This window comes from Dermochelys coriacea, chromosome 8 (assembly GCF_009764565.3).
Source record: "Dermochelys coriacea isolate rDerCor1 chromosome 8, rDerCor1.pri.v4, whole genome shotgun sequence".
Classification (NCBI taxonomy): Eukaryota; Metazoa; Chordata; order Testudines; family Dermochelyidae; genus Dermochelys; species Dermochelys coriacea.
Window position 1 is genome coordinate 96440198 of NC_050075.1, and position 21421 is coordinate 96461618.

General features: G+C 41.2%; 2 protein-coding genes across 6 annotated transcripts in view; both read left to right on the forward strand.

Annotated features, from left to right (window-relative positions):
* TMEM59 (transmembrane protein 59) overlaps positions 1-3212 on the forward strand; it is a 13481-nt gene extending 10269 nt beyond the window's left edge. For 2 of the 4 annotated variants that reach the window (XM_038412815.2, XM_038412817.2), the window contains exon 8: positions 754-3212. In XM_038412815.2, coding sequence (XP_038268743.1) covers positions 754-909 — 156 coding nt within the window. In that variant the 3' untranslated portion in view covers positions 910-3212. The remainder of the gene's footprint in view (positions 1-753) is intronic. The other 2 variants (XM_038412816.2, XM_043490963.1) reach the window with 1 other exon arrangement.
* A 4585-nt stretch (positions 3213-7797) lies between these two features.
* LDLRAD1 (low density lipoprotein receptor class A domain containing 1) lies at positions 7798-19782 on the forward strand. 2 transcript variants are annotated; one of them, XM_038413641.2, is made up of 7 exons: positions 7798-8407; positions 8818-8872; positions 13258-13398; positions 14000-14137; positions 14845-14973; positions 16314-16477; positions 17653-19782. In XM_038413641.2, exons 1-6 carry the CDS (start codon positions 8387-8389, stop codon positions 16457-16459), a joined length of 630 nt encoding a protein of 209 aa, XP_038269569.1. In that variant the 5' UTR covers positions 7798-8386; the 3' UTR covers positions 16460-16477; positions 17653-19782. The 2 variants fall into 2 exon arrangements, with proteins under 2 accessions (XP_038269569.1, XP_038269567.1); XM_038413639.2 differs by lacking the exon at positions 17653-19782 and having other exon boundaries at positions 16314-17201.
* Positions 19783-21421: the final 1639 nt, after the last annotated feature.

A 21421-nucleotide genomic window follows, 5' to 3' on the forward strand; every position in this document is an offset into this window, starting at 1 on the left:
AAATAAAGATGACAAAAGAAATGTATGGTCTAGATTCACAGAATGGATGGAGAAGGTGGTGGGGGTGCCTCCCTTTATAATCTTTAGCTCAGTAGATGGGGCACTTAGCTGGGATGTGGGTCCCCTCTCTGCGTGCTCTGGAGCAGGGATTTGAACTTTGGTCTCCTATGTGGCAGAAGAGTGCCCTATTGGTATTTGGGGCAGGTTTCAATCTCTCAAAGTTGTTCAACTGTGTGTAAGTAAATTAGTCATTGGACCAAGGACATAAATGTGGGTCTCCCATCTCCAAGGTGAGTGCCCATAACCGTGAGGCTATAGTCATTCTCACTCTTTAGCCCAATGACTATTCAAGCATTTTGTTGAAGCTATTCCACTTTGTATATGTGACAGAGACAGTGAAATGACTGCAGTGTCATGATTAGGATTCTCATCTTGGAGGTGGGAAACCCAAGTTTGTGTCCTTATTCCAATAACTGTTTAATTACAGTGTTTACACACAGAGTGGAACATAGTTGCTCATAGTTATATGCCAGAAGCTGGGAATGGGCAACAGGGGATGGATCACTTCATTACCCATTCTGTTCATTCCCTCTGAAGCACCTGGCATTGGCCACTGTCGGGAAACAGGCTACTGGGCAAGAAGGACTGTTGGCCTGACCCTTTATGGCCTTTCTGTGTTGTTATGGCTAAGCATGTCTTGCATTCAGAACCTGTAATGATATGATCTTTTTAAAATAAGTTTAATTATTTCAGAAGTTGAGCATCTATGGAGACTTGGAGTACATGAATGAACAAAAACTGACCAGATACCCAGCTTCTGCTCTTGTTGTTGTTCGATGCAAGACTGATGAACACGAAGAAGCAGGACCTCTACCCACAAAAGTTAATCTGGCTCATTCAACAATTTAAATAGTTTAAAAGAATTTAATAGACTAATTCTAGCAGTTCTATCAACTCCTGGTGGTTTTTTATGGTTTCTTCAGATGCGGGGCTTAGTGGTCAGTGTTTAAATGCAAATAAAGTTACAGAATCAACAAATCAGTCTGTTACGGAATCCTTGTTTCACTCTAGTAGTGAAGAGAATGGCACATGTTTAATTTGCAGGGATTTTTTTTTTCTTCAAATATATGTAATTGCTTTCACTGGAGTTTGGAATGTGTCCTTTTTGCTTAACACAAACTGTAAGCATGCTCTCTACACTTCTACCATGGCACTTTCAATCAGTCATGTCTAACTGTTCTATGATTAAAGATCAGAATTAGCTCTGTAAAAGTAGGATATAAATTCTGAGTGGGCAGAAGATGCTTAGGTCAGGCATTTTCAGTTGTGAGGAACTAAGAACATTAATTATAGAACTATTTGCAGAAATTTTGTATTTTCCGTTCATCCGTTGGTATTGTATTATCCATTTGGGAAAAACCCTTTTCCCAAAAATAGAAATATATTTTTTCTACAGTTATCAATATGCAGAGCATTAATGAGGTACTGCAGGTTGAGCTCAGACTGTCAGAAATGCAAGCTTTTAATGACTCATGGACGTATCCTTTTACACACACAAAAGTGATGTGCTTATTTATTCGTTTGACAAACTTTAGCCTTAAACTCTTCAATAGCTTGTTAGGTTAGATCATACTTTTTTCTGAAGGAACTCTCTTTGCTGTATTGATTAGCTAATTGGGTCCAGTTGTTCCATTGTCAGAAAAAAATTGATTACTGAAAACTGAGACTAGATTTAGAAAAGTAGAATGACTGTAGCCTTTTGCTATGACTCTCAATTAACCATGATGCACTCAGTATGAGACTCATCTACAGCATCCCCCCCAATATATGCCACCTGATCACATTCTGCTACATTAGTAAATAACTAAAACAATTCAGTAACCATATGAGAGAATGTTGTTATAGCTAGTTTGTCCAGCACAGTTCTGTTCTTTACTACAGCAGCTATGATCTAGAGGTGCCTGCTAGGCATCTATAAGCAAGAAGGGACTGTGATGGTTTTCCTTACAAAGTCTCTTTGCAAATGTTTAGAAACTGGCCAAAATTCTATCTCCGAGCCTTAGCTTTTTTGAACTTTGTCTGATTATGTCTACATTCAGGTAAGAAGTAGGCCATAGAAATCTACTGGTTTTGCATAGCTTTTATACTCTAGCAAAAATTATACTTGAGATGTTCCAGAGAATAGTTCATTACATGAATTAAAACCAGAAGAATAATTTTAAGTTCTGTTGAGAGTGAAATTTAGAAAAGGGTGAGTTTCTAAAGTTTGAGGACTATATAGTTGTGGTTATAGATCATGTATTATGGGTCCATAATTAGAGTGCATACCACATACACTGTGGTGCTTGCTATATGTGTTAAGCATACACAGAGCTGCTACAAATAGGTGTTCTCTTCAAAACTGTGCACTGTACAATTTTGTCATGAAGGTGTAAGAAGTTCAGAATCTAATTTTTCAAGGGGTCTAGTGTGTTGTTGTATAAAACATTGAATTTAAGCCCAATTACATAGTAACTTTTGGTTGATGTGGCATTGAAAGAGGATCTGACTTACAACCATGAAAGTTGGAGTGAAATGCTGTTCTTAACATGATGTCTTTATTAAATACTTAGGTTATACAAGGGTCTCAAAATGTGATGGTTGGTTGTGCAGTGCTTTAAAAACACTTTCTTAATCTGATGCAGAAAAATAGCTTTTTCTATATGTGTAGTAGTAATCAGTCCTAAGACTCTCATTTTTATGCAGTTATGTACTTCAGACATCAGTATACAGCCTTGTTTAATGCAGAATGCTGATGTGCTAGTATCAAATGTAACTTGTGCAATGACAGTTTAAAATCTTTAGGTGCAAATGCAGACTCTACCAGTCTGTGGCTGGTATTCTTTGCACTAACTTTGTCTGCAGTGCAGTCTCTGAAAACATTTTAATTATCCCAAATCTTGACTTATAACTAGCATTGAATATAGCATCTATGTAGCATTGAATCTGTTTTCCATGTGATGTGTAAATGCTGGAAATACTGTTTATATAGCCTCACTGAAAGTATAATTGTCCAGTTGCCTGTTTCAATACTATGTATAGAACAGCTTTCATTATGTCAATGACTTTAATTTTTAACTCATGAGTGTAAAACTGTTTTTTCTTAACTTGTCTTTCTAAAGGTGGATGTTTTCAAATGTTTAAATTTTTAATTATATTTGGGTTAATCAACACCTTCTAGTTCTTATTTTGAGCTGTAATATCTGTTAAACTTCTGAAAACTAGAAATGAAAGGAAGAAAAAAAATCAACCAATAGATATAAATAAAAGTTCAAGTCTTGGGCCTTGCTGCTTACCTGAAACGTTACTATATGATGAATAGATGCTGAAGTCCAGGACTCAGTAACACTCTACCATGGTGACGCCTACAAAAGTTGAGTTCCTGTAATGAACTTCTCAAGGTATTAATTTCTATAATATAATTTCTATAGTCCAAAGAACCAGACTTTCACAGTATTATAAATTTCAGGTTTTATCCAGGTATATCTCCTGTTATCAGAATAAAATTAATGCCAGAAGTTCCTACTTTAAATACAGACTGCAATTCAGTCATCTTGGCATTTGTAAATACAGCAGTTTGTAAACGTTGTTGGAGCAGACCTAGGTCCTATTTACCAGTTTTTAAGATGGCAGAACAATCTCTATTCCACTTCCTTATTTTCAGATGCTCTGTTTTCTGAAACACTAATTTTGTGTGCAGTGATTTGGGTTTGGGCTCTGCCCAAAAATTAAAACTTTAGCAAATTGCTTTAAGATATGGTATATGAGGGACCAACTACTTCCTCACTTTCCTCTTCCCCATATTAATATACTTGTGACCTCTTCTTCTCTTTTGTTTTGAGAACTCAGAAACATCTAAACTTAGAAACTGGAATCCTAGCATGTCTGTTGCTCAATAAGCACTGTATGATTTAAGTTACAAAAGACTGATAATTCCTGCTCCCCATGGTACAGTGGCCATAGCTTAGTTATTTTACCATCAGAGTCCTAGGTGAATGGAAGTCATAAATTTATATGCTTATCTGTTCCACTGACTTTATTACTCTGCATCCATCTAGTTAGGGCTTGCATCGCCCTGCAAGGCTGGCAAATATTACCTTAGTAGATGGAGAAACTGAGGTACAAAGATTCTGATTTTGGCCAAAGGCAGTTCCTGATTGAGCTGTTTTATATATATAATCCCACTGCGTAAACGCAAGTGTTATCTAGTAGGCTACAGCAGAGAGTATGCTGGTCTCTGATTTCTTAGTGACTGAAAAAGAAGAAATGTTCTTGCTGGGTTTTTTGACTTAACAGCAGAATATGGAGCTATGAGTATTTGTTAACTCTGCTTTGGATTCTGAATGTGATCATGCGGAGTAGGATCATTCCAGTTATTCAGAATGATCCAAGAAGAGGATGTTGGATAACTAACCTCCCTGAGCACGTGCTGTCTGGGGATTTTACTAAATTCTTTTCATTCCTATTTTGACACTCTGCTTTTTTAAAAAGCTTATGTGACAAGAGCCAAGCGGGAGGACCTATTTTTATAGAGGCACATCCTTATCGTCTTACTCTCCTCAACAGCAGCTGTAAATTCTGCATGTGTTGTGGTCATAGGCAATTACACTCAGCATTACTGGGTACCAGAACATCTAATTGAAAATCCTTGTGCATTAACTTACACCACCATTTTAGGTCTAAACTTAGAAAGTTTAGCATATCCAAAACTGCAAGGAGACAGCATGCTTGTAGCTTTGTTTGTTCAACACAGTAGTCTTCCCAAAGAGGAACAGAAACCCTAATTGAGGATATTGCAAAACTCCTTAAACCACTGGATCAATATTTTGACTATGTGTGGTATTTTCATAAATGGTTTGTATGGTGTATCTTTAACAAACTTCTAGGGCACCGGTCTGCTTCTCCCTGCCAGAGTATGTTCTCCTAGAACAGTCATTTAGGCTGTAAATCTTGCAGAGGCAGGAACTAGCTCTTTATGCCTGTACAGTATCTATCATGTTGTTGAGACTGCAGGGGGAATCTTAAAACTATTAGGGGAGCATCAGGGTGAGCCACAGAGGCTGACCTAAGATGTGCTATGGGCCTGGAAATTTCAACATGGTAGGTAAAGGGTAGCCCAAGGTGCTTAAATATATGGAAACTGCTGCATCACCTAGCATCTCATCACAAATGAAGCGTGACCTTATCTCATTCAATGTTTGCTGTATGTTTGGGCCAAGCAATAAATCTTATGTGCCCAGAGTCTCTCAAGGCTGCTTTGGGTATGTTTGATCTAGAGAGCAAAGGACTGGAAAGAAAATTGAAGTTCCCTTATAATGATGACTACATCACCAAATCAATATTTGGATGATTAAGATACAGCTTAGCTTCCCCCTTGTCAAAGAACACTAATTCTGACTGGATCGACCCTACAGAAGAAAGCAGCTTCTCAAGACCTATGTTGGAAGTAATATTCTCCTTTCCTCTTAATGTGGCTAGTGCCTCAAGTGTCTCTCCTATTTGCATTTACCTCTGGCTTAAAACAGATTTTAGTTTTCTAATTCTTCTTTAGTTTGGAATCTTTCCTTTTCACTGCTAACCTTTGTGGAAATAGAGGCACAGCAACTAATTTTGCTTTAGTGCCTGTGAGGATGATTCATTTAGTTATTTCACTGTTTCAGATAACCATCCTCTGCCCTGGGCGCTATAACATTAAAACAGACCTTAACTTCATTTAATAAACTTCCATTGCAATAGCTGTGTCAATGCCTATCCCTAAATCACAATCCTAGTTCTAGCTCACTATCTAGGTGTCTCCTTATCACGTAACCCATCCTCCTTACATTTCCAAGAAGGTGACAGGCATACAGCATATCTGGAAAGTTAAATCCTGCTCCTGACAGGCTGTTGTACTCCATAAGTTCTGTTCTACTAAGTCGCTAGTGAAATAGCATGTGGGAGAGTTGAATAGTGGCAGTGCACTGAGCTGTTTGTTTTGTAGTTATTATTGTATGCTCACCTGTTTACCCAGAATTCACATGATGTACCTGCAATGCCAGGCAAAGCTCTGACCTCTCCTCTGCGCTGCTGCTGTCCCCATTATTTACCTTCTTTCCACTAACCACCAGCATTCCAGCCCCATTTCCATCCATAGCCCTCCTCCCTATCTCTGGGTTACCGCATTTCCTGATCAATCTCCCTTTCCCCCCCACATCACACACAGGCCCCACACCCCACCCACAGGTGAAATATGGTGATCTGCTCCCACAATAGAGATGGGATTTTGGAGGAAGGGAGATGTGTGCCTTGCCAGCTCCTATTCTTTTACCTCTTGCGGAGGAAGAAATGGTCAGATGATGGGCACCCTGTAAGACCTTAGACCTAAGCCAGTGTCCTATACTAGAATAAAACAAACACTAATTCCTTTTTCTTAAGTTGTTGGAGAAGGAAGTGGCATAGGCTCTCTTCCCTGACCCAGTGACTCCTTTCTGAAGCTGTGCTGGTGCCACCGAAGTTGGGTGGGTTTTGCAGACAACAGCAAAGCAGCATCTGTCTTTTTGATACTTGCACCTTTTGTTGGGCTCACGTCCACCCACAGGGAAAGATAAAGCCTGAGTCAAATAGCAGTGGAGTTAAAATGACGGGAAAGGAAGGGGTGGAAGGAAGATGCACAGGGAAAAGTTGTTCTGAAAGTTTTGAATATTTGGCTTAAATTAATTGGCTTTTTCTTTTAATCTTGCCATCAGTTCTTGGGTTTGTTTTCAAAGTCTATGCTGAAACTAGAAAAGGGGGGAAGAAAATTCCTGTTCCATTGGTTTGCTGTGTACTGCTGTCAAAAGCTATAGCAGAGGGGCTGGAGTATTATTTACGCTTTATAGAGCGTTTTACTACTTCAAAGTGTGGTCCCAATACAAACTGAGCCTCCCCGCCCCTCCAGTGTAGGTAAGTGTTATCCCTGTTTCATGGACTCTTAGCAGGCCTGATTCTCCTCTCGCTGGTTCTAACTCTGTTGTTTTTTTTGTTTTTTTTTGAAGGAGGATCCTCCTACTTTACACCAATGTAAAAGAGGAAAATCAGGCCTGCTAAGAGCCGCATTCTCAGAAGTGCTGTGCATCTTTGAAAATTCAGATCCTAAGGGAATGTACACAGCCACAAAACAGCCCAGGCTGGCCTGGGTCACCTGACTCAGGCTCGCAGGGCTAAAAAATTGCACTGTAGATATTTGGGCTGGGTGTGGCGCCCTGGCTCTGCGATTTCATGAGGGAGGAGGGTCTTTAATGGTGTCTTTGTTTTGGGGAAAGGATCTGTCCCTTTCCTACCTGCCACACACACATTTGTCCTTGGTTGCTTTAATCTCCCTTTCAGCTTGGGGCTGCGTATCATGGCACTGCCATCTTTTTCCTTTCTAGCACTTTCCCTCAAACCAAAGGGAGCGTCTCTCTCTGACAATGAAGGCAGAAAGATGAAAAATGGACTCAGATGGGCAAGGTCAGAAGGACGAGCTTTTCCAAAGTGCCTCTGGGCCTCTGCTCCCACGGCAGGCAGTGGGAGCTCTACAGACACTTCAGTGGGAGCAGAGTCAGGCCGGTGACAAGCACTTCCAGAAATCCCATGCCAATGCTCTGTGGCAGTCACCTAGTGTCTACTGAGTAGCAGCCGTGTTACTCTGTATTCGCAAAAAGAAAAGGAGTACTTGTGGCACCTTAGAGACTAACAAATTTATTAGAGCATAAGCTTTCGTGAGCTACTTTATTTATTTGAAATGCATCCGATGAAGTGAGCTGTAGCTCACGAAAGCTTATGCTCTAATAAATTTGTTAGTCTCTAAGGTGCCACAAGTACTCCTTTTCTTCTAGTGTCTACTGCACACAATAACTTCTAGGTTGTTTGTTAACCCAGTGACACTCAGCATTCTGGCTGGGGCCGGCTAATGCAGACAAACCGCAGCCTTTCCTGCAGCTCTGCCAAAGCTCCTCCCGCCCTGCCAGCCCAGCTCCAAGTGCAGCTTTAGTTGTGCTGAGCGGTGTGGTGTTTGCTCATGTGTCCACTAGGGCCCAGGCTATGACCACCCAACTCTCTCTCACTTCTGCCCAGAGACAGAGAAAAGGCTGATGCTGCCTCTCCTGCCATCCATCAGGCCCTGTATGTGTATGACTATAGATTAGAATGACTCTTTCCTGTCTACCTCTGTTTCTCTTAGTAACCAGGTAACACAGCAGCAGTGCCCTTCATGGTGTAGACTCGTATTAAAACAGAACCATCTGAAAGACGATCTGCCTGCAAATGGCATGGCTGAACCCTGTCCTGGAAGAAAATTCCAAGGCTTTTTCAACTACTATTAAGTAAAACATTGTGGCTATACCTAAATATGAACAGAACTCATCCTCAGGTAATTTTATCCCCTTTGATAAATGTAATGACTTTTTAAAGAATGCTGATATGCATTCAGTTTGTCTGGCCTCTTTCCTGCTGGTTGCTGTACAATATCTAGTAGTTTATACATAAAAATAATTCCTCCAAAAGAAAAATATTTATCTTAAATGCTGAAATTTTATTAGCGTTTGCTTTACAAATGGGTGAATGAGATGCAAAGACAATCTAGCAACCATTTTGTTAATGAAATATCTTCCACATTTTAAGATGAAACGTTCATTCTTTTTATATAAAGGTAATGAGATGTATAAAATGTATTCCCGTATAAAATGACACAGAAGCAGCAGAAGAATGTAACTAACAGTATTTGAAATTACCTGTAAACATTGCTTCTTTAAACTATGTATTTTATTTCTGTTTTTATAGAGAAATTTTGGTAGAATCTCATTTGATTCAACAAAGTTCTCCCCTGAAGAAAGAGGTAATTAACAAAGTATAATTGAGTGACTTGGTAAAGAAAGTAGAAATCAATAGATACATTCTTCTTATCCACATAATATAAAATATAAGTAATGTTTTACAGTCTCTTGAGTGGCTTTTCTTTAACTAATGATAGGAAAACTGTCGAGAATATAGGACTGATGGGTATAAACTGCCTTTTTCTGGTCTGGAAATGGCATGCTATTTGGTACATAGTACTGCATGCAACATCTTGTAGCAACGGAATCTTTTTGTGAAGGAAGAGACTCATGAAGAATGTCTAAACGCCCTGCAAGTTCTTCATGTATTTCAAAAAAACAATGTCCTATACTTATCTGGGTGACATCTGCATTGCCAACTTCAGCCATTGTTGTTGTCCACTTAAAAATTAAAATGTAAAAATAATAAAATTCAGTAGGAAATATTTGAAAGTCAGGAAGCAATAGCACTTTATTGCTGTCATTCTCACAGTGGTAACACTGGTTGCAATCATTATACTTCATGTTTGTAAACACTTTCCTGTCATAAACATACATTCTATTTTCACATGCTCATGATTTTCTGAAATGTTTGCCTTTGGAGATGAACGGTTCCCTGTGTACTCTGTACAAAGGTGAATTGTGTGTGTTTCAAATGGGGCCAAAATCTCAGCAGCAGTGGGACAAAGACCATGCTTTCATTCCTGTTTGTACACCACTGAGCACAGCTGGCATTTGACAAATTGCTAATTAAATGCAAACACTATGTTAATGCAACATTATGATTTTGCAGATAAACACTTGCGGTCAGAAAAAAATAAGGTGGAACATGCATTCTACTCCTTTGGACCGATGTCTTATGACAGTCTTTAATTATGTGACTACATTACTGTTTCTCAAACAGCATACTGAAATAAATTTTTCCCCCCCGATTACTTTAGAAACGTGTGATTCTATGGAAATGTGATGCTGAATTTGTAGACATAATACAGTGTATAGGGAACGGAGCTAAGGGTTTGTGTTCAGCTTTAACTTTTACATTTCCTGACTTTTGGGCACTTAACTGTGCAACCTTAAGGTTGTAAAAATACAGTTTTAGCATTTCATTTCCTAGGTTTTGCTTTGTTTTTTCTTTCTTTTTTTTTTTTAAATAGACTATTACAATGCCAACTCTCTAACTTTTTTTTTTTTCTGGTCTTTAAGTAGTCATTGTGAGGGTCTATTCTGTAACAATGTCTCATTAGTATTGGCTCTGTCTCTATAGCAGAATGTAACATGCTAGTGGTGAGTGTAGGAGTCTTGATGTTCTAAGGGAACATCCTGCTCCATTAGGACATAAAAATAGCTATACTGGGTCAGACTAATGGTCCATCTTGCCCAGTATCCAATCTTCCTACAATGACCTATGCCAGATGCTTCAGAAGGAATGAATTGAAGAGGGATTATTGAGTGATCCTTCCCCTGTCATTCAGTCCTGGTTTCTGTCAGTTACAGGTTTAGGGACACTCAGAGAATGGGGTTGCATCCCTGACTATCTTGACTAATAACCATTGAAGGACCTATCTTCCATGAATGTATCTAATGGCCTTCACAACATCCCCTGGCAATGAGTTCCACAGGTTGACTCTGTGTTGTTTTGTTTAAACCAGCTGCCTATTAATTTCATTGGGTGATCCCTAGTTCTTGTGTTATGTGAAGAGGTAAATAACACTTTTTCTCCATGCCATTCATGACTTTATAGACCTCTATCATATTCCCCTTTAGTTTTTAATCTGTCCTCATATGGAAGTTGTTCTATACCCCTAGTCATTTTTTTGCTTCTCTGTATCTTTTCCAATTCTAACATATTTTTGTTGAGATGGGGCAACCAGAACTTCACGTAGTATTTGTGATGTGGGGTACCATGGATTTAGATAGTGGCATTATAATCTTTTCTATTTTATTATCTATCCCTTTCCTTAATGGTTCCGAATATTCTGTTAGATTTTTTTGATGGCTGCTGCACATTGAACAGATGTTTTCAGAGAACTTCTGTGATGACTCCAAGATCTCTTTCTTGAGTGGGAACAACTAATTTAGACGCCATCTTTTTTATGTATGGTTGGGATTATGGTTTCCCACATGTGTTGTTTTGCATTTATCAACACTGAACTTCATGTGCCATTTTGTTGCCCAGGCACCTAATTTAGTGAGATCCCTTTGTAACTCTTCGCAATCAGCTTTGGACTTAACTATCTTGAGTAATTTTGTATTACCTGCAAACTTTGACACTTCACTATTTTCCCCTTTGTCCAGATCATTGATGAATAATTTGAGCAGCACTGGTCCCTATACAGATCCTTGGGGCACTCTGCTATTTACCTCTTTCCATTGATTGGTGAGGCATGATTTCCCTTTACAAAAGCCATTTTGACTCTTTCCCAACATTTTGTATTCATCAATGCGTCTGATAATTCTGTTCTTCACTACAGTTTCAACCAATTTGCCTGGTGCTGAAGTGAGGCTTACCAATCTGTAATTGCCAGGATTGCTCCTGAAGTCCTTTTTTAAAAATCAGCATTACATTAGCTGTCTTCCAGTTATCTGGTACAGAGGCTGATTTTAAGCATTGGGTTACACATCACAGTTAGTGATTCTGCAATTTCATATTTGAGTTCCTACAGAACTCAATACATCTAGTCCTGATGACTTATTACTACGGCGCAACCAAATTCACAGTCCATTTCGGTCAATTTCATGGTCATAGGATTTTAAACATCATAAATTGCTTGAATTCAGCTATTTTAAATCTGAAATTTCAGTGTTGTAATTGTAGGTGTCCTGACCCAAAAAGGAATGTGGGGGGGGGGTCACAAGGTTATTTTAAGGGGGGTTGTTGTACTGCTACTCTTACTTGTGCGCTGCTGCTGGTGGGGCACTGCTTTCAGAGCTGCCACTTTGCAGCTGCTCAGTTCTGAAGGCAGCGCAGAAATAAGGGTGGCAATACTGTGACCCTCCTAAAATAACCTTGCAACCCCCCCGCAACTCCCTTTTGGGTCAGGACCCCCAATTTGAGAACTGGTGATCTCCCCATGAAATCTGTATAATAAAGGGTAAAAGCACACAAAAGCCCAGATTCACGGTCTGTGACGCGTTTTTTATGGCAGAGAATTTGGTAGAGCCCTGCTTATTACTATTTAATTTAGCAGTTTGTTCCAAATCCGTCTCTATTGACACCTCAATCTGGGACAGCTCCTCAGATTTGTCATCTAAAAAGTACATCTCGAGTGTGGGATTTCCCTCACACCCTCTGCAGTGAACACTGATGCAAAGAATTCATTGATGTTGATGAGAGTTTTGCCATTCATTTAATGGGCCAGGATTTCTCCTGGGGATCTATTCCTAGCCCTGCCTCTGATTTTCTCTGTTATTTAACTCTCCTGTGCCTTAGTTACCCTCACCTGTAAAATGGCAATAGCTTGCTTTACTTTAGGTTTTATTAGAGTAGCACCCGTCACCTTTGTAAAGGACTTTGAGCTTCCTTGAGGAAAGATACTGTAGCGGAGCAAAGTTCTTCTTATTTCACAGTGCACTTGAATATGTTCGGTATAGTTTTGAATTTAACCTTTCATTCAGTTCTTGTGCATTATCGCCTCTGTTTCAACTTACTGTGTCACTGGTCTGCTGGCACTGACAGCATTACTAAGGAGTGCGTTGACAGAAAGAGAACACACAGACTAAATCCTTAACAACAGATTATGCTCATAGATTTTTGAGATATTAGAAGCAGAGCTGAGGTGTAAAAAGACTTTGGTGAATGTTCATATTAATTTTTAAACCTAAATTTGCTCCGACTGAGTTCAACTCCTTTTGTGTTCATTTTGCTGGAAATATTCTAGTGAACAAGCTTAGTTAGCACGAGTCAGCTCTTTGACGCGGGAAGCACCTTTTTGTTTTGTGTCTGTGCAGTGCGTACCACAATGAGGTCCTGGTCCGTGACAAGGGTTTCTAGGCAACACCACTATACAAATAATAAATACTAATAAGTAGTTATGAAACCAAATGTTAAGATCAGATGTTCACTGAAAGGACATTCTAAATAGTAACCAACAACAATGTGAATTCTCAATTTTAAATTATACTTGATGGTATGTGCACTTTTGTTGCTCAGCACCATAAGACAGCCAATCATGTAACAAAAATGATATCACATGATCCATGAAACTAACCAACACAGCACATGTTTTGAATTTCAAATATTTCCAGTTCTTCTTTGCTCAAAAACTTAGAGAATAACTTTGAATAATGAATGGATGTGAGAATTTTGCAGTCTGTTTGCTTAAACTGCAGTTTACAATGTTCAACTCACTTTAACCCCTGCTTGTCACTTGTGAATCCTCTGACATTTAGGTCCCTTTTATTGTCACAGATCGCTGCCATGAATGCAGGGCATGTTTAAGTTGTACTCGAAGATGCCTCTGTATCTCCATTATTGCACTGCTTGCACTCGGTGTCGTAGGTGCTGTCATTGGTTTTGCCATCACATTTGGACTCCCGCCACCCACTCAAGGTCAGTCTGGTATTTTTTTCTGTCTAAACAAGTTAGTGAACCTCCAGCCAAAGTGCTGCCATTTTTTCAATAAGTTAGACATAGAAGGCGCCATTTGAAACCTGGGGACGGGAGAGGAAGAGAAGGAGAGAGATGAATTTGCTCCATTCCAAACTCTTGTTGACGCCCACTAATCGGAATGTACACTTGTCCTTGGAGCTTTAATAGGATTGTTGTAAATCTCTAGTACTTTGTGTGGGTGGCGTAATCACATTTTAATACACTAGGCTGCTAGTGTTGAAGAGCATGTTAGCAGGTAGGATCCACGTATAAATGGACCGCTGGTCAGTTCCAAGGTGGCAACTGAATTCCTGAAGTTCTTAAGGTTTTTCTTCTGGTTAAAAACATCTTTTTGGTCTGGTCCTTGTGCTCTTGGTGAATGTGGAAATGTATGTTAGATCTGGTGACCAGAGAGCAATTGTGATAAATCAAGACGGGGTGGGAGGTATTAGGCACCTATATAAGACAAAGCCCCAAATATCAGGACTGTCCTTGTAAAATCTGATCACCCTAGTTAGATCAATCTGTATCTAAGCTCATTTATGTCCTGATTTCTTTTCAGTGAACCGTTTCTGTGTGACTTCAGTTAACCAGACTGGCTTTTTGTGTGATGACAGAGTAACCTGCCTTCCAGCCAGTAGGATCTGCAACAGAATCAGAGAGTGTATTAATGGAGAGGATGAGCAGGAGAAATTATGTAGTAAGCTTTTTTTTTTAAACATCTTCTCCCTGTGATGATTTCTCCAGTCCTCCTGTGCACGCTCCTCACAACCCCTGCTTTCCTCATGTTCCCCTATACTCAAAGTTCCCTACTTTAGCACAGAATAACTGAACAGAACTCTTCATAACCCAGCTGCTGAATGACCAGTTTGTTCAAGGCTGCACCAGGAGTCTGTGGAGAACCAGAAACAGAAGAGTCCAGGTCCCTTGATTTGCACTTGTGAGCCTTAATCATGAGGCCTCCCTCCTCCTTTGATGAAGTTATTCATAATATGATTAAATGGCCCTAGTGACAGAGCTTCGTGTTAGCATGTGGAAGATCTGGTTTTGATTTATGGGCAAGTCAGTGACAGAACAGATGGTCTTGTTAAAGCAGCAGACAGGGAACCAGGAGATCTGGTCTGTACATCTGGCTCTGCTGCAAACGTCCCATGAGACTTTGGGCAAGTCACTTACACGCTCAGTACCTCAGTTTCCCTATTTTTAAATGGGGAATAAGCACATTTCCCTCCACCTACCAGGGGGGTCATGTAGTTTAATATTTTTCACGTGCTTTGAGATATTTGCATGGAAGGAGAAAATAGAAGTGTAAGATAATTAATTGGTTTCTCAGCCATTATATTTATGTCCAACTGTTGTTGAGTGAAGTTAGGACATTTCACTATCTTCAGGTGTCTCATCTTGTAGATGATTTGCCCAATAGCCTTCCAGGATACTTGATCTTCCGCTGCAGCAACCCTGTGTACTGGATCTATGCTGATAAGAAGTGTAATGGCGCAAATGACTGTGGAGACTGTTCTGATGAAAAGGGGGCCTGTAAGTGAGCCACTTTTTTTCACTGATATAAACAATAGTTAAAGGGCTTGGTGTTTGTAAAGGGTGGTGGACTGACAACCTCAGAGACTGACATCCTCCTTTTACCCACAAGATAGATCAATGGTTCTCAAACTTTTGTACTGGTGACCCCTTTCACAAAGCAACCCTCCGAGTGTGATTTCCCCCTTATAAATTTAAAACACTTTTTTATATATTTAACACCATTATAAATGCTGGAGGCAAAGCTGGGTTTGGGGTGGAGACTGACAGATGGCAACCCCCCATGTAATAACCTCTCAACCCCCTGAAGGGTCCTAACCCCCAGTTTGAGAACCCCTGAGATAGATAGAATGTGAGTAACAACAGTGCAGACTTCTTCACGTCATCCCACAAAGCTACTTCAACCTTGCCCTTCATTCAGGCGCTATGACCCTCTCAGTCCTTGGTCTGTCTGCTGAGACTGTCAACAAGCATGCCAGATATGATGGTTTTGTTATGTAGACATCTGTTAAATGGCCACTGGATTGTCACCACCAGTTTAATGTCACATACGCTGCCAAGCAGACATCTGATGCTAATAACTCTTGATCACTAACAACTTGGGCCATATTCAGACTTACGACCTAGAGGTGAAAGGCTTCATAGCCCATTGCCAATCCCCTGAGCCATTCATTCTCTGGTGTACGCTGACTTTGGATTGATTTTGTCTCAAAGAATGACGGTAGCCAGCTGTGTAAATTCAAAACTAATGGCTGATTCTTATGAATGTTTACAGCAGCTTACTAAGTGACAGCTGGAATTTAACGCACCTAAAAAAGTGCCTATTTGAAAATTGAAGCTAAAGGTTAGGATTTTCAAAGCAGCCTAGGAAAAGTAGACACATCTTCCGCTGAAATTAATGGAATTGTGTGTCTAAATCACCTAGCCTGTTTTGAAAATCTCAGCCACAACATGCAGATCTGAACTGATGCATATCAGCAGCTGCATCTAGAGTAGCTAGCTTCAGATATACAGATAGTAACATTTGAGTAATGGCATTTGTATGTCATGAATGAACTGGCTGCTTCTCTCACCGATAGCTAACTGTCCCTGACTTCTGGAGTTAGTACTGACTAAGGGTCCCCTTTACATGGCAGGTTCGTGTACCCACCCATATCTACTGCCTCTAAGAAATTAGGTGGCTGCTTAAGGTTAAATATTCTGGTGCTGGGTGAAAGCTTTTCTTTCTTGTGCATTTTCGATGTCTATTAGGTGAGAGTTCAGATCTGCCAACATAAAGTCTAAAACGTAACATGAGAAAAGCAGAAGAGCCAATGGCCCCTGTTTTCTTTTCACCCTAGTGGCTAGCTGCCCTCCTTGTGGGACTCAGTGGTGGAGCTGCACACCGGTGTTTTACGAGTATTGCACCTGCATTCCCAAGGCCCTCTGCAGAGACAGAATCCAGCACTGCTCAGACTGGTCTGATGAGTATGCATGCAATAGATGAAGTACCTAGAGCCAAGAGGTACTTACGCCCCCTCAGGAGATGGTCTGCATTCTCACCTGCTAGTCTTCTCCTGCTGCTGCTTTAATACCCTGGGTTGAAGCTTTTGTTTGAAAATGGCACGGCCTAGTGGTTTCCTGACTACCATGCAACAGCACTGAAAGGAGGAGGAGTAGTACTATATATCAGACTCGGCAGAGGACTGGGAACTAGGAATCGCACAGTTCTAATCCTGTCTGTTGCTGACTCGCTGTGAGATCATGGGCAAGTCGCTCACCTTGCTATGTCTTGGTTTCCCCATCTGTAAAATGGGGATAATATTGCTCTATCTCCCACGGTGTGGTGATGGTAAACTAGTTACCACCTGTAAAGTACTTTGAAGATACAAAGTGCTACCTATGGGTTGAGGTTATGATTGTTGAGTTGTATATGCAAGTCTGCAGGGAGAGGAGGGAAATTACAGTAGACAGGGACTCTGTTTTTCTTTTCTTTTTTAGGGAAAAAAACGACAAATACAGATTAAATATCCACTAAAATAATAATAAAACCAAGAAGTGACCTCACACTCTTTTTGGTTTTGATAACAGCAGTTATTGCTAATTGATCACTAATCTGTTAGCATGAAAGGAGGAGAAATTCCCTGAGTCTTTTATAGCTCTAAACTATATGAAACCAGGTCACAAACTCTCATTGCTGTCTACCTGTTTAAAAAAATAAATCGTGATAAATATCCCCTGAAATTAAATTGGGTCTACTTCTTTTCTGCAGAACTATTTCTGATGTGAAAATGAGGGGGAATTTTAATATAAGGCTTTTAAAAATAAGTGATATAAAAATGTTACCTGTATTCTTCCATTAGTTTGTTATTGTGAGGGATGGAAACACCATTTGTTAGCAGTACTGCATACGTTGTGTTGTAGTGTCTCCTTTTGTGACTGATCCTAAAGCAGTCCTTCCAGGTGCATGTGTAAGACCCAGTTGCTCATCCCACAGTGAAATAGTAGTGGCTTTATAGGGGGTCGGTGGATAAGATGCGATGGTGGGCAAAGGGCCACCCCAAAAAGTGAGGTGAGCACAAAAGCGTATGTTAGAGTTGGGTAGAACAGTGTGAGCTCTGCACATGTGCAAGTGTTACATGGGAGCATTTCTAGCCCTGAACTTGGAGTGTCCATCATCATGTCCTTTCTGTGCTTCAGCACTTAGGAGCAGGACCTCTTCATAATCCCCAAGCAGAAAACCCAATGCTCTGTGGCAGAAACCAGATACCTAAATGAATGACCACAGCTACCAAGCAGAACACAGAAATAGCTACAATTTCAAACAGAGGGAATTGCAGAGAGGAGAAACCCACCTTACAAAACCACTTTGCCTGCAAAGCCATTCAGCAACAACCTACTAAAGGCTATCTGTCTGTCAGGCTTCCAGACTGGTCCCTCAGGTGGAATATTGTTTGTTTTGCCTGTATTATGTGTCTGAGTTGGATGGTCAGTTTATGATGGTAGGGACCTTATCTTCCTTTGTTTGTACATTGTTCAGCTAATAATAAGGGCCAGAACAGAGGGAGAAATGGAAACAAAGATTGAAGCAAGTTTTTTCCACCAAATGCATCCGATGAAGTGAGCTGTAGCTCACGAAAGCTTATGCTCTAATAAATTTGTTAGTCTCTAAGGTGCCACAAGTACTCCTTTTCTTTTTGCGAATACAGACTAACACGGCTGCTACTCTGAAACCTTTGGGGTGTGTGTGTCAGAATACTGGGCAACAACAGCAGTGCCCACACTGATCATTATATCACCAATTAAATCACCTCAAGCTAAGCGGGGAGATAGCTGTGCCTGTTTGACAGATTAGAATGGGCTGGGGAGAGGTAAAGCACTAATTAACCGAGGGAGTAGAACAAGACAGGAAGGAAGTGGCAAGGGAAACCAGAGAGAGAGAGGCGGGCTGTGAGAGCCCAGGCCTGAGAGAGATCTCCTCCCTTTCCTAGCCTTGGTAGCCTGAGCAATTATATATTATTGCACCTGAAAGATGATGGGGGAACACTGTAAATACACCATGGGTGATGTCTATGAGCGGAGAGTCTCCAAGCAGCCTGAGTGTGCAGAGAAAGACGGGAGTGGAGGGGACACCCTCTTACATGTGGGGATTTGTACAGATTAAGGTAAGATCCTGGACAGACAGAGAGCCTCCACGTGAAGGTTTGGCAGCCTGGATAATGGAGGAGAACCCGCAATGGCTGGCGGAACAACAAAAGAGAATGCAGAAGACCTTGCAAAGCTTCCAGTAGTGTCACCACCTGGAGAGACAAGTGTTGCTCGCCTGGCAGGCAGAACAGCAAAAAAGTCTGTATGACTTCATCCAAGAGCAAACGACTGTGCAGCAGCAGTGATGACAAAGGGCAGTGAGTCCCATAGCAGGGAATGGCAAATCCGTACAGGGACTGGCCTCTGTAAGATATGACTCAAATGCGTTAATTGGCATCTTTGGAAGGGTGGATATGAGCAGGGCTCAAACTACAAGATGGTGAAGGCAGCCATCTTGGATTGGGTGGGCCTGTCTGCTGAAAAGTATGACAGAAGTTCTAAGCTGTGAGATGGATGGGCCATCTGATGTCTGAGACTGGACACCCAAACTGTGGGGGAGATTAGGAATGTTCTGATTTTTGAGCCTCTCCAAGAGCATGCAGGTCTGGGTCAGACAGCATCAGCTAGGTACCTTAGATGAAGCAGTTAAACTGACAGAGGAGTTTGGGGAAGCAGGCTTCCCCAGGAAAGAAGGCCGACCATTTAGGGAATCAGATCCAGGAAAGAAGTGTGGGGAACCCCCTGCCTAGAAGTGTGTAGAGGAGAAGAGTCCAGAGAAGCTCTGACAAGTACTCATACATTTACCTATTACCAGAGTGGGAAGCGGGGACACTTGAAAAGAGGCTGTCCATACATGGAATGCAAGGTGTTTTGCCAAGGTCGGTAGTTGGGCTGGGATTCTCAGGCAGGTGAAAGAAAATAAACTGTCTACCATTTCTGTGATGGTGGGGAGGAAGAGTTAAAGGGGCCTGGTAGACACAGCCCCAGCTTGCTTTCTGGTCCAGCGGGCATTGTGTTGGATCATATTAAAGTAGTTCTGTATTAAAATCACAAATGAGTTTTTGATTCTTCATAGTTTAAATTCCAGGGTACTACTAATTAAGAAGTCTCTTGGTTTTTTGTACTGTTTCTCTCCCTCTATGTGTGAAACTTGCAAGCTGCTAATTGTGTTAGTACATTCTAAGACAGAGTCTGTTCTCAAAGCAATTCTTTGTAATAACTACTCACACACAGAAAGAAAAGGAGTACTTGATCACACACAGAGAGACTCAAAGCAATACTCTGTAACAGTAGAAACAGCACCCAGAGACTCCCCGCCCTTTTGTTGTATTCATCTTGCTTTAACAATTGTGATTAAAATAGAGAGAGAGGATGTATGTGGATGGATGCTTGGTGTGAATAATAACTGAATGATCAGGGAAGTGCCAGCCTAAGAATCCAGTGTCCATCGGCTGAAGAAGGCATCAAGTGGAAATAACCAGAGGACCCCCGGAGGGTAGACTGGAATCCACCCAACAGCCTCAAGAATGGGAAAACCAAAGAACAAGATAACATCTGGCAGCACGGAGCCATCAGGAATGTGCCATCTGCTGATTGATTCAGCAACAGCATGATGAAGCAATTCTCATAGACTGGCATAGGAAGAAATTCCTATAAAAATGGACTCTAGAAAGTGAGAACTTTGGGGTCTGATTCTGCAAACCAACTTCCAGGAGCATCAGATGTGCATCTGACAAGGCCCTGCTCCCTCCTCATGTCCAGGCCACCTGGCCAGTGGCTTGGCATGAGCAACTCTAAGGCTGGTAACTATGATAACAACCTTGCAGAACCTGTGTGTGTGTGTGTGTGTGTGTATGAATGAATGAATGTGTGAATAAATATGAGATTGAATGGAATGTTATAGCTATAACTAACTGCTTACTATGATTCTTTCTGTATTCACAATAAAGGTGGTATTTTGCCTTTTCCCCTTTAATAAGATCCTGCTGGTTTTTATTTTATTGGTATAACAATTGGTTAAACTCCACTGGATGGTTCCAGGTAGTCTGAAATTAGTGTGTGTCCATAGGGATAAATAGCACTGCCCTGTGGCAGAGGTAACCCAGAGGTCCATGGAAGGCTCACTTAGGTTACATCTCCCTATTGTGTTGGGCATGAACTGGAGGCCCTTCTTTTTGGGAAGACAAGCTGGCACTGGGGGGTCCCAGGTAGGGAAATACCTCTTGACAAGAAGAGACAAGAGAGTTACCCCAGAGACCGAGGGGGACAGGAAGGAAAACAAGGGGGAAGGTGTAGACACTACTAGACAAGAGAATGCAAGCCAAGACATAAGGGGAGAGCCCTGAGACACTGAAGGGGCAGGAATGGAAAATAAGGACATAGGCCCAGTGGGTAAAGATAACCTGAGCTCATTAATGTGGGTTGGGTAGCCTTTCGAACCACCTGACAGGTGCACCAAGGGGAAAAAGATCAGGTTAAGTTTGGCTGGATAGGAGAACCAGGGGCATGGGGGGGAGCCCACTGGCCCCACCACAAAGACAGAAGGGGGGAGAGTAGGACAAGGGGCACTCTGGAGGGCTAATGGAGTGAGGACCTGTGGGCCAGAACAGTGAGTGGAGGTTGCCCCACAATTCTAAGTGTGTTTTCTGTCAGTGGAGAAGGGCAGACCTTATAAGGAGGGCCTGGATAATCATCCTGAATACAGAGGAAGAACCCCACAAGGAAACCCTTTTGGTAAGAGAGGGAGAGCGTGGGGTAAGAAAACTCTTTGTCAGGTGAGTGGGGGCTGTGGAACACAGTGCTGGGAAACAGTGACAGTACCTGCACTTGGATCACCAATTAAATTCTCCCAGAGTAAAACTGGGGGACAAAACTGTGCCTA

What these genes read in the sequence shown, in the direction of transcription:
- LDLRAD1 (XM_038413641.2), top strand. Translation starts at nt 8,387, where the DNA reads ATGAACAGAACTCATCCTCAG. An exon ending in TGAACAGAACTCATCCTCAG is followed by an intron (nt 8,408 to 8,817) that starts GTAATTTTATCC and finishes CTGTTTTTATAG; the next exon opens with AGAAATTTTGGTAGAATCTC. An exon ending in TGAGCAGGAGAAATTATGTA is followed by an intron (nt 14,138 to 14,844) that starts GTAAGCTTTTTT and finishes CTCATCTTGTAG; the next exon opens with ATGATTTGCCCAATAGCCTT.